Source organism: Podarcis melisellensis (genome assembly GCF_964234715.1).
Source record: "Podarcis melisellensis genome assembly, chromosome: 3".
NCBI lineage: Eukaryota > Metazoa > Chordata > Lepidosauria > Squamata > Lacertidae > Podarcis > Podarcis melisellensis.
This window is the reverse complement of record NC_138530.1, coordinates 72,942,955-72,956,409: the sequence shown is the minus strand read 5'-3', so window position 1 is coordinate 72,956,409 and position 13,455 is coordinate 72,942,955. Positions and strand designations below refer to the sequence as shown.

At 39.5% G+C, this 13,455-nt stretch overlaps 1 protein-coding gene across 4 annotated transcripts in view; it reads left to right on the top strand.

Moving 5' to 3' along the window:
- Positions 1–13,455, top strand: part of LIN28B (lin-28 homolog B) — a 93,383-nt gene that overhangs the window by 63,402 nt on the left and 16,526 nt on the right. For all 4 annotated transcript variants that reach the window (XM_081904676.1, XM_081904677.1, XM_081904678.1 and 1 more), the window contains one exon: positions 797–981. In XM_081904676.1, coding sequence (XP_081760802.1) covers positions 797–981 — 185 coding nt within the window. The remainder of the gene's footprint in view (positions 1–796; positions 982–13,455) is intronic.

Sequence of the window (13,455 nt, the reverse complement as noted above, 5' to 3'; positions counted from 1 at the left end):
ATAAGTTTAAAATGTATGCTTTTATGGATCAAGCACAAAAAGAAAAAAATCTATACTGAACTCATGGTAGCATAATAGATTTACTGGTGATTAATTGTAATGTGATTTTATTTGCCATTTCCATGAGAGGTTTTCCCACTTCTTTATGGATGTGTATGGAAGTTGTGTTGGTTTGAAAAATTGATATTTCCACCCCTTTGCCTTTGTTCTGAAAGTGCTGTTCAATGTCTAGATAAGAAAGATTCAAAAGTGAACCTTTTCCACTGTTCACATTCCATTTTAGGAAGTCTTTTCACTTCTGTTTGTTTATCAAAATAAATAATATGATAATATGAAACATAACTTTTTTTAGCAACACTTTAAAATACACTTTAGCTAGCCAGTGTTTTGGAAAGGAGTTTCTCTGTGTATATATTTAGAGCTTATGAACCAGTTTTTCACCAGCAGGTACTCAGTTGTTCATAAAAAAAATAATCCATAATAATTCTTAGTTACATCCACCATGAAGCCCTGCTGAAATCCACATCTAATCTGTAGACACAGTGAAATGGTACTAATTGTAGTGTAGTGTCCTAGGTGCCCTTTGTTCTGCTAGAAGTTCATTTAAATGAATTAAGCAAAAAAGATAATTAAATGTGCCTAAGTATGTTCATAAAAGGAGTCAGTTTTTATATTTCAGAAATATAATTATGTTGTCAGGTTTTGTTTTGGGTTGTTTTGGTTTTTTTTACATACTTCAGTATTGTTCTATTTTCCCTAAGCCTATGGTAACTAAGAATATGTTTCCTGTTCACAGAGCAAGCTTTACATGGAAGGATTTAGAAGCCTAAAAGAAGGAGAACCAGTGGAATTTACTTTTAAGAAATCTTCCAAAGGACTTGAATCAATACGGGTAACAGGTCCAGGTGGGATTCCCTGTTTAGGAAGTGAGAGACGACCCAAAGGAAAAACAGTACAGAAAAGAAAACCAAAGGGAGATAGGTAAATATTTTTTCCCCCTATTTTTACCTCTTTTGGAAAACTTTTATTCGTGGTGCTTCTCTGCAGACTCAGATGCAGTCATGCAATGATAAGGATGTGAATGGATTAACTTGTGATTCTGGAAATGGCATATTCTGATTCTTTCCATGAGGAAGAGCTGTAGCTTGGTGGTTTGCATGCAGAAGGTTTGGAGCTCAGTCCTTGGCCTCTCTGGGTAGGACTGGGTGAGGCCTGATCTGAAACTCGGGAGAGCCAGTTCCAGGCAGTGCTGATAATAATTATCAAGATGGACCAATCTGTCCTAGATGTACAGCATGTGTTTGCTCTGTGGGACTTTACATATGTGTAAGAGCACTCTTGCCATGATGATTTGTTGCATTTCACATTCGGTTCTGGTACTGGAAATGGGTTCTAGTTTACCTCACATACATGTACTGCGCTGTATATATGTCCTGCCACATGTCTTTGGCTCATAAAGTAATTTTAGTGTTACATGCAGAGGTCAGCATGTTCTGCTAGCTCATATTGGTTAAAAAATTTCTTTCGTATTATGCAACAGAATAATGACAGGTCCTAAGTATTCCAGGACTTCAGGCGGGCTAAGAATAGAGATAGAAGGGGGCAAGGCAGAGAGAGAGAGAGCTCCTACCAGAGGCAGGTGTGGTGAAAGAATGCTCAACTGAGAATGGAACCCATTGAGAAGACTATATTGTGTAGATTTTTGTAATAATTATCCAGATAATGTCAGCTGTTGCGGTGTTACAGGCAGAGCGTTTTGTGTGTTGAAATCTGAAAATGTGCTTCTGGCGCTATTATTAAGATCAAGGAACAGCCAAAACAGAAAATATAGAGATCTAGGTTGGTTTATGGTTGGTTTCACTAAACTTTAATGTAGTGTGTTTTATCCATTTCAAGTTAAAATTACGAATATATATATATATATATATATATATATAATTTATACCCCACCCATCAGGATGGGTTGCCCCAGCCACTCTGGATGGCTTCCAACACAAATAAAAAAAATTAAAAAATCAAACATTTATAGTAACAATCTGATATCCAATATAAAAAGTCACAAGAACTTTAAATTAAACAATTTATATCAAATAAACAATATTCAATAACCTGTTAGAATCTAATAGTAAACAGTAAAATTGTTGTTGTTGTTTAGTCGTTTAGTCGTGTCTGACTCTTCGTGACCCCATGGACCAGAGAACGCCAGGCACCTCTGTCCTCTACTGCCTCCCGCAGTTTGGTCAAACTCATGCTGGTAGCCTCGAAAACACTATCCAACCATCTCGTCCTCTGTCGCCCCCTTCTCCTTGTGCCCTCCATCTTTCCCAACATCAGGGTCTTCTCCAGGGAGTCTTCTCTTCTCATGAGGTGGCCAAAGTACTGGAGCCTCAGCTTCACAATCTGTCCTTCCAGTGAGCACTCAGGGTTGATTTCCTTCAGTATGGAGAGGTTTGATCTTCTTGCAGTCATTAAACATCAGCAAATAATAATTAAACAGTTTACAATTACAATAAAGACAAAACATACAAAACCAAGTCGCCCTATGAAATTATGTGGAAGACAATGAAAGGACCCATCACTATCACAAGAAAACCTGGCCTCGCCTGACAGGGGCTTTGACAGGTGCAGAGATGCACTTAGTCTTTCTAGAGATATCTTGTTTCCCATCATAAGAGGCTATAGGTAAAGGGAAAGGGAACCCTGACCATTAGGTCCAGTCGTGACCGACTCTGGGGTTGCGTGCTCATCTCGCTCTATAGGCCGAGGCAGCTGGCGTTTGTCCACAGACAGCTTCCAGGTCATGTGACCAGCATGACTAAGCTGCTTCTGGTGAACCGGAGCAGCACACGGAAACGACGTTTACCTTCCCGCCAAAGCAGTCCCTATTTATCTACTTGCACATGATGTGCTTTCGAACAGAGTCATACTATTGCAAAGGATAATTTTATGTATGTTTGCTCATAAATGTAGGCATTTCCTCCTTTCCTATGTGCATGTTGATACAGACACAATCCGCAGTGCCAATTTACTCCCAGTCTTTTGTCTGTGTCTGTCTTCATGCATTCATCCACCTAGTTATCTTCTTCCACCCCAAATAGTCCATTAGTCCTAACCGGCTTAGCGGCAGTGGCCGGGTGGGCCAGATTTAGGACCCTGGTGGGCCAGATCTGGCCTGCAGACCGTAGTATAAGGACCCCTGAGTTAAGCAAATTCTTCTCTTTGATTCACATTTATTTATAGTATTTAGTATTTGTTCTCATAGCGTGGAGCCTTTGTCAAGAAGTGCATTCAGAGAAGGGTATGAAAAGTGATTAAAATTACATCCAGTTTTTCAAAGAATAGTCTTCGGTGGCTTTAGAGGTGGGTAGAATTGCTTTCCACCCTTTAGGTTTCGGACAGTTTAAATGCTGATCAATGTAATGGAGTTCAGACAGGTTGGCAAACAATAGCAAACCACAGACTGCTCTCGTTTCATTGCCTGCCATTAAGGCTGCAATACCCTTTACATCAAAGTTAACTGGGCTACTTTGATTTCGTCTGTCATATTGATATGCCTGATACATGCGCTTTAAATGGCTTGCATGTTGAAAGAAAAAAAATCCTATTTAGAATTATCACAAATTTATAGAGCTGCATCTGCCAGCATTTATGTTGGATAGAGTAGCCACAATCCACATCCCTGTGCCTGTGGCAAAAGTCCTGTTCAGCTAATACTCCTTGTGGACTGAAAGCAGATATTTATTTATTTATTCTATACTAACAAAACTTAGCTACCATTCCTATTGGCTCTACTAAACCTTCCTGCCACCATTCAGCCATTTACATTTATTTATCACAAGATTATTAGGTACGCAAGTTGATCCGGTTAACAGTACAGTGTTTTTTTACACTTCAATGACTTCACACTGTCACTTCACACAACTTCACACAATGTATATGCAGCTATTAATGTTTACTAAAATGGCTTGGCTTTAAAGGAGCAGTTACCTACTACAGTCGTACCTTGAATCCCGAATGTTTTGGCTCTCGAATGCCGCAAACTGTTCGGGTTTGCGAACTGTTTTTGGAAGCTGAACATCCGATTAGATGCAGGAGCTTTCTGCAGCCAACCAGAAGCCGTGCTTTGGTTTCTGAACATTTTGGAAGTCGAACGGAATTCCAGAATGGATTCCCTTCGACTTCCAAGGTACAACTGTATATTAAAACCCTCTAGCCAAATTGCCCATTTTTTGTCTCCATGCCACTTTAAGCTTCAGCAGCTTAACTCACTGCTGTCAGGCCCCACATTGACAGTTAAACTGGACCCTAACCACACTAGACAGAAAACTTCTCACTTCAGATGCATGACAGTGTACATTGCAATACAAAGGTCAAAACACATTACACAGTGCCCATTAAGACTTAAACAGTCCTAGATTAAAGCTGAGAGTCTCTTCTCTCCACATGTGCCATGAATAAAAGGGAAGAAACAATTCTTGAGACAGGATGAATACCTTGTGGTCCTCTGGATGTTGTTGGACTCCCCACCAGACCCAAATAGCATGGCCTGTGATTAAGGATAATGGGAGTTACTGGGCGAGTCCTAATGTCGGAGGGAATATGATCAAATTCGGGCACCTTTTACCATATGTGGTGGTCATGTGACATATCAATTACTGTGGTTTTGGGTCACGCTATCCTGGAAGATTAGTGTAATAATCACAGGACAGACAGTCCCACGTGTCCCTCAGTTAGCACTGTTAACTCTGCTTGAGGGAAGCTTAAAAGAGCTGAAGTATAAATAACGCTATGACTCTGATCCTGGTTATAGTAAGACTTGTTGTAGCTCATAAATGGAAAGCTTTAGACAATGTCTGCATAGAAGCTTGGTTGCAACAAAATGAACTAATAGGAAAAAAATAACTTAACACCCCAGATCATTGTGAGAAAATGAGGCTTTCTGGGGAACTTGTTGCAGGCTTGTTGCATATAAATTTAGAATCATCCATGTCCACAAACATTTTCTGTTTTGGCTTTAGAATTCAATGCCATGTTGATATTTAGGGGCAGGGGACTTTAAAAAGGGATGGTAGGAGTTGTAGCCCAGTAACATCTGGTGGGCCACCAGTTCCTTATACGTCAGTTAAAAGCAACAGATGGGAACTGGCTCCTTAAGAAGGCTATGAAAAGAGGTTGCTTTGCTAGAATTGGGAGGAGCTCTCAGGAATTCAACTACTTGTGTGGATTTGGTTGCCTTTGCCTCATAATTTTAGCACATGGTAGTAGTGAGGACCCAACTCTGGGAAGAATTACATGTCTCCCTCTTCCAATCATTCCCTGTTCCAGCATTTTAGCTTGCTAGATGGAACTATTCCCCTCTCTTTTGCCCCACTGTTCTGGGTTTCCCTGACCCTCTGAGAGCCGATATTGAGGGACAAGAGAGGTTGGAAAGTCCCATCACACAAGTGGGCTTCTGTTGATGGGGCTGGTTATGTGAACCCTGTTCTCTAACATGCTAGTCTGTTATATCTGTGAACTGAGTAAGCGTAGTGTTGAGGACTTGCAAAATTGCTGTGGAAGGTTTAAAGTGTGAGTGGAGTTGCTTTTTTATTTTTATTTAGAAAAATAGAATGCTGGGTTTTGATGTGGAAAGCCTGTATTCCAGTCCCCATTCACTAGGTGGCCTGGCTAGCTTGCTTCTATTGATCAGCCAGACCTACGACAAAAAATGCCAAAACACCAATTTGAGCTCCATAGTAGACAGGCAAGATGCAGAATTAACTCTTCATAATTTGGAAACCAGAAAGTTGATTGCTGGGTTAGCTTGAGCCAAGCAGGATTGATTTCTAGTCTTACATTTTTAAACATAAGCATCATAATGATTTATTAAGCCTCTTTTGAAGGAGTTCTTAATTTGTGCAAGTAAAGTATGGTGAAGTGTTTTGAAGAGAGAGACACTTTGTTTTTCTGCAAGCAATCCAAAGAGAAGCTGCATAATTGTTAAAATGCAGCTAAAATGAAACTGGTTGCATTGTCACTGATAAGCAGACTGACCCAATGCCCCAACATTTTAAAGGAATCCATTGTTTAGAAATAAATAGCTCTAAAGACACATCATTGACAACTGAAAACCTCAATAAACAGGCTAGAAGAAAATAAAACATGTAAACCCATTAAGTGACCTTAATTAGATTTCAGAATTATTAAAGCACAATTGCAGTTCCCCCTCTCCCACCCCTGGTATAAAGGCAGATTTTGGTAATATTTTATAATGAATATGTTGAAATACTGCTTCAAAAGTGCTAGCCATTTTAGGCATTTTAAAAATAGCAGAATTTCAGCAAGTTTCAATAAATGTTGTAGTGGGCTTGTGCTTTCTAAGACTTGTTTTGTCAGATTTTGGAATTTGCTTTTTAGTGGTTTCTTTTGTAGGAGAGAAATCTTTCAGGCATGAATTGATAGTCCAGATCTTTTGCGGTCTGTCTCTTCTAACCTATGACCCTTGTTCCTACAAGGTCAACATCTGAGGGCAGGAGATTAAGATAGTTTAAAGACTGGAATGGGAACTGGAATGGAAAAATTAGCCAGCCTATTTTGGTTGCAAAACATCAAAGTCTCCAAACCATTTACTTATTTTTCAATGTAGTTTAAGAGTAACAAGTTAATTAATTATACTGTGCTTGGCAAATATATGTCTGGAATTAAGAGGACCATCATGGAAGATTTTTTGTTTTGTATTAAATATAGCAAGCATATTGTGTTACACGTACCATAAAGAGTCTTTAGCAGTTTGCAATATAACTCGGAATCTGGTCCTGCAACTTCTTTGTCCAATTACTTCTCATTTTCATTAACTGCAACACTGACACCAGTAACACAAATTTCCTGTGTAAGGATCTAACCACGATTGTGTACCCAGTGACTCCTGAGATCGTGTGCTGAAATTGCTAGTATGTTTCCTAATTAAAGTTTAATTATTAAACCACTGCCTCTTGTGCCGTTTCTTTACAAATGCAAATGTTCTCTGTGTAGTGGCATTGTCCATTACATAAAGAAATCAACCCAACCAATACATTGGTAACAATGTATGTGCCATTACATGAAATATTGGTCCTCCATCTGCATAAGTGTGTTTAAGGCACATGCATTATGTACATGAGTTTGTATATGCGCATGTACATAGACTCCAATATCATTGCCGTTGCTGTTTTTAAAATATAAATCTCACATGGGCAGAAAATACGCTTTGTTCTTTCATGGAAAAAGGAGCAGATTGTGCCTTCAATGTATAAGCAATTTTTATGGAAAAGTGCTGTTTCTTCTGTCATTCAGAATCTGATTGATATCTTTATAGACTTCGGCGGTTTTCTGATTGTTACTCTGCCACCAAAAAAGATTTCAAATTTAAATAGCTTAAACTACTATTGGGAAATGTATATATAAAGAGGTTTTGCCACTGTCCCTGTAATCACATGGCTTCTCCTGCCTCAAACAATGCATGGGCAGCTGCAGGAGAAAACGTTTCTGTATAAATAACTCATGTTCGGTAGAATCCTCCTTTCTCCTGAGACAGCTATACATGCTGCAGATGTTGGGAGCTTGTGTGTCTCCCAGCCAGTGCCAGCAGCACCCAAAGCCCCCCCCCCACACCCAGTGGCTCTTCACATGCAAAGGGTAGTTTATAAGGAGCTGTGAATAAGGAAAATATAGGTTATCATGTATAAATTCTGTTGGCCCATAAAATGTTTGAGAGTAAGTTTGTGCATAGTTTTTCACAAGAGCTTGTGTAAATCGAAGAACTTGCTTGTATTTGCAGCCCTTTTGTAGATCCACCTAAGGTGCTATATTGTGTTTTGTTTCAACAGACTAACATGGTGAACCTTTGGGAATTGTGCCCTTAACTACCAGTGACTGAATAACCTTCGGGTTTGGATGTGCACATAAAAAACGAGAATATGTGTGACTTGTTTCCTAAATGGAGGGTGTTCTGATAACGAATTATTCTATTATAGAAGTCTAAAAAACAAAACAAAACCCTAACTTCTTAATTCTGCCTTTGCAAATTGGTTGGCTGTTTCCTCTAGCCTGTGCATCTGGAGAAAGGGCACCAGTGGTTCTTGCTTTTTGTATATGCTTAGCTATTTAAATGCACATAAATTAATTGTCTCTGACAGCAGTTGTAAACTAAGAAAACACACTGGGAGGTGGTCCCTAAAGCACTGTTTCTGAACCTGTGGCCCATGGGCTTCATATGTAAACCTGAAATAATTATTGCTTACAGTCTTTAACTGGTATGATGAATACCTCTTACAACTTTTTTGTTATGTTGGCATGTTTTGGCCCTTGCAACCGAACACTGGAAAAGTCTTACATTTTGACACTTGAGAACCACTCTCTGGCAGCTAGTGATGGTTCCAATCACTGTTGCACCACAAGGTGCTTGCACAGGGACTCCCCCCCCTCCGGAGTGTCCCCCACAGCTTGCCTCTGATAAAAGACCTTCAGCACCTGTGCATCAGAGACAAGCTGCAACAGTCACTAAGACCAACTCCTTGTACAATCACCCACAGTGAACCACCACTGGATCTGCTGCTAGTGTTCGTTAACAGTGTGACCAGGAGTGATTAGAATTTGGGGGGGGGGGGAGTATCTAATGCTCCTTGAGTAACTGGATGCTTTGTAGAATATTTTTTTAGACCTTATGAAGCAGTATCCTGCAATCAGATGATTGGCGTTCTTAACATTCCTGTAACAAAACTGTGAATAACTCTTAAATATTTAGAAGTACTCTAAATGTTTCAACAAATTGCACATTCATAGGGGTGATATGTCCTTTTTTTTGCTGGGATGCTTCAAGTATAGGTTATAAAACAGTCAATGTTGCAATTAAAAGGCATGAAGTCGATGGCTGTTGAGGGAAGTCAGCAGTTTGGAAGGTCCAAAACTCACGTGACAATAAATGGATGGGACATTAAACCTAGTGAACCTGGACTTGTAGATTGCTATACCTAAAAGACTGGGAACCACTGTCCTAAGCAGTAATTCTAGAGTAGTTTTTTAGTTGCAAGCCCTGAGTTCTTACAGGACTAGAGGGAAGAGGAAAAGAACATCATGTGAACAATATGGTTTCTTTTTTATACAAAGGTGATGGTACAAAAGTATTTGACTTACTATGTGATTGACAAGATGCTGCAAAAGGTTGTTCTCATCAGATGCAGGTGAGGAAAAATATTGCTGCTTTCAACCATTCAAGAAAGATAAAAAGCCAGTTTGTCAGAGAACAGAGCTTGATCCTTTTCAGACAAACAATATATTCAAAGGATGAGAACTCATGATGCCCTATGGACCTGTATCCCAACATTATGGAAAAAGGCAAAGCTTGAACAATGAGTGACTCTTGGTGGTTCAATCTGACTCACCACTAGTACCCTGAGAGAGATTATTCAGATGTTTTCTTTGGATGTAATGGTAACAGCACTTACTGAAAACAAGTTAGTAAATATAGGGAAACCAAGATTTGCCGAATGCTTAGTAGAATATATGAAAAAGGAAATTTTATTAAAATAAGACTGGTGTTCCCACCCACATCTATTTCAGAAACATTTTAGGTGTTTTGTTTTATCACTTACATGTTTGCTGTCCTGGGCTCCTTTGGGAGAAAGGTGGCATATAATTAAAATAGTAAATATGAGTCCTTTTTAGCAACTGCTATGTGAAACCAAAGCATTGCTTTCAACAACATATATTTTATTTGCTGTATAAGGATGCTGGGATGGTTGAAAGGATGAAGAACTCGAATTCTTGAGAGAACTCGAGAGCATTTTACTTAAATTTGATCAGTTTCGTAAGTTTAGCTATCCATCTATTGCTTGCTCTTTAAATGAACCATACTATTTTGCTGATGTTAATAATATAATTTCATGTTATTTCATTAAATCATTGTCCCATTAAAACTGTTGTGCACTATCCTATAATAATAGCTCCTTCAAGAACCACAGCTTTGTGTGTGTGTTTGGTACATATATAGGTGTCTTGTGGTTGCAAAAGAGAAACTCTGGCTAGTTGTAGCATGCATAGATGGCTGGTTGGCACTAGCATCTCTCTGTCCCACTACAAATTGTCATTGGTATCCAGAAACTTATTGTTCTTATTATTGAACTTTTAAAACAGCTTCGAACCAGCATGTTTATGGAAACTAGTTTGAAAAGCATGATACAGGTAACCAATAAATAAACAAACCCCAAACCAAGCAGGTGGATAGAACGTATCCCTTCCTGACATTATTCCTATGCCTACATCAAGATTTGTTAAAATCAGAAGTTATTTTATATTACAGAAACAAATATTATTTTAAAGTATATATTACCTAAGTGTATAGAAAGCTGTCAGTGGTGCATTTTGACTTGCAAAAGCCAGAAAGCCTTGCTTTGGGTGAGCACCCCACATTTGGGAAACCATCACAGAAAAGGCCTGTTCTCATGTTGTCACCCTCGGGACCTCTCATAGAGAAAGCTCACGAAGAAGGACCTCAGATGATGGTTGTGCAGGCTCCAGGTTGGTTCATAAGGGGAGAGGCGGTCTTTGAGGATTATAGAACTTGGCATGTGTAATTGCTTTGCAGCCAGTTGTATCATCTTCAGTGTTATTGCCACCCTTGTATTGTCAAATTGACAGAATAGAATTAAAATACACTATTCTTGGACAACCCATTGGTCACTTTCCAGATAGTACATAAATGTTTCTGGAAGAAGGGAGATAATGGAGAAAGCAGTCAAATGGTTTTTAAATTTACTCTTGTGTCTGTCTTTAAATATGAAAGATGGAATTCTTCTTGGGTCCCTGAAATCTTGTACTCTGTTTCCTGATGAGATCTCACCAAGCCTTCTGTTGGCTGTGTTGCCTATAGGATAGCTGCACTCCTCTGTTCACCATTGTTTCAGGATTCCTTGCCCTGCCATTTATAGATGCTGGCTATTCATTATGCGTTCAGGAAACCTGTGGCAAGCAGCATTTCCACCCTGCCCCCCACCTTTCCGTGCTGGTTATTCTCTCCAATTTATTGGCATTGGCCTCTCTGTCTCGCCAACATTCAAGATCGACTTGTCATTCTGCAAACTGCATTTTCCGTTCAAGGGAGTCTCCTGCAGAGGATCCCAGCTGCTTCCACTTAAAACACCCAGAAACTAATCCTCCAGAATCAGCTTGAGCAGGCCAGCATCTGTCTTTCACATTTTGGTCCCCTCGAGGTGCCTCAGATAATGCTCTGCACCACAGTCAGGGCTGCTGTTCCTACCTTTTGACCAGCCCTTTGATTCCAAGTCTGTTCCCAAACCCTTTTCTCTCTTTCTTCCAAGTTTTACTACAGTCAAAGTAATAAAGCCATTTTCTCTTAAGAATATTCTGGTTTATAGACAGGTTTTAAAACCCACTCGCTTAAAGTCAGCCTGCCTTCATTATGTGGTTACCACAAGATCAGTTCATTTATGAACACCCACTAGTTTGTGGGTAGAATTTTTTTTTTTTTTTTGGAGAAAAACATTCATGAGAAAAGGGATTGCCCAACCTTTTAGCAAGGGCAGCAATTGTACAACCTGTTTAGATAGCAGAGACTTGCATGGTACCTAGAGTGGTTTAGAACTTTTCTGGTGCTGACTGGCTATGCCAAAATCCTTACTATTAAGTTTTTATTTCATTTAGCTAATCTATTTTCACAAGATTACACACACACACACACACACACACACACACACACACACATTGTTGCCTACTCTTATATTTAGATCAAGGCCAGACGCTCCCAAATTCAATATATTCTTACTAGTTTGATTATCAAAGTGATTAGCTCAGTTGGTTAGAGTATGGTGCTGATAACGCCAAGGTTGCAGGTTCAATCCCTGTAAAGGTACAGCTACATATTCCTGCATTGCAGGAGGTTGGACTAGATGAGATCTTTAGGGTCCCTTCCAATTCTGTGATAAGGAAGAACAAGCTAGTTAACACACTTAAATTTCAAGAATTTCATTCCTCTGATTCTCCTGCAAGGCTGGGAGGAGTACTGTTTCAGAGTTTAGTTTCACTTTTGTGTTCCAGGGACCCTGGTTTATATAGCAAACTGTCTTAAGTTTCATAACAAGGAGATAACGTGTTATTATGAAACTAGCTTATTAAATTAACCCACTGTGTTGAGGTTTTTTTAAACCAGGACCCCTGGGTTGAATGTAATGCTGATTCAGAGTTCAGTAACGCTAAACTCTGGCAGAGTTCTCTAACCAGCCCTGTGCAAAGAGGGAGGGCACCATGGAGCCAATGGCTACAGTCCAGTATTTCTTATACCAAATCACCTCCGATCTGGGAGCTGTAAGAAGAGGGGTGCTTGCAGTGATTATAGCTAAGACACAACTGACCTACCTATCCTACAAACCAGTTGTGCAGCCTTAATTTTTTGTTGCAACTCGTTCCAAGCCCATTTTAATCTCTCAGACATAAAAAAGTAGCAAAAGTTTAAAAGAAACCAGTTGCATTGATTCTTGAAATTGGAAACAAAGGAATAATTTTCAGAATTTCTAAAGCTTGTCTTCTCCTTATGCTATTATTCAATAAATGTTTCGGTAAAATAAAACTGATGGAGATACTGTTTCAGTTTAAAAGCAGCTACCTGGTTGTCACTTTGTTTTTAAAAAACTGTTTAGAAATTTTGCACATATTTATGGCTTAAATGCAACAGTAGCTGAATCTACCACAGTTCTGGGCACATAGGCTAGAAAGATGTGTTTATTTCTATGGTCATTGAATAAAGCAGCCACAGATAAGGATTGAGATGGGGTTACCTGCCTGCTACTTTCTCTGGCTACTAGCTCTTATTGCTGTGGCTGTTCCACCTGCGTGAAAGCACTTAGGCAATGGTGGCAAGGATGCATAAAAAAGATCAGGAGGCGTCATTGATTTACATGAATACTTTATTTCACTTTTGCCTGAATATGCATGCATGTATGGTGTGGCAGCTGCGGCTGCCCTATCCTTACTTGTATTGGTCTAATCCCAGGATAAATTGAGGTAACTGAGAAGCAGCAGGTGCAAGACTGAGCAGGTGACCAGACAGGCAACTGCCTTATTGCAAGGCTGGAATAAGGTTTTGGCATCACAATAACATTCAGTTTCTTGCTTCAGTGGTGACATTTGATAGTCATTGATAAAAAGGAGGAGAACAGTAGACCTTTTAACTTGGCAAGATAGCTACCCAAGCGTAGCCTACTTAAACTTATGTTGTTGTTTATGTATTTAACATTATCTCCCCGAACCCATTATGTGAGGCAACCAGGAGAAGCAGAATTCTGTGTGCAAAAGGCACATGGGTGTGTATCGTAAATGCATGTTCACCTGCACTGCAGTGTTCACATGAGTCCAGTTGTGCTGCTTTGATGCATATGAAGCTGCTATTATATATAACTAGTTGCACATGCCTAGGGTTGGATCAGG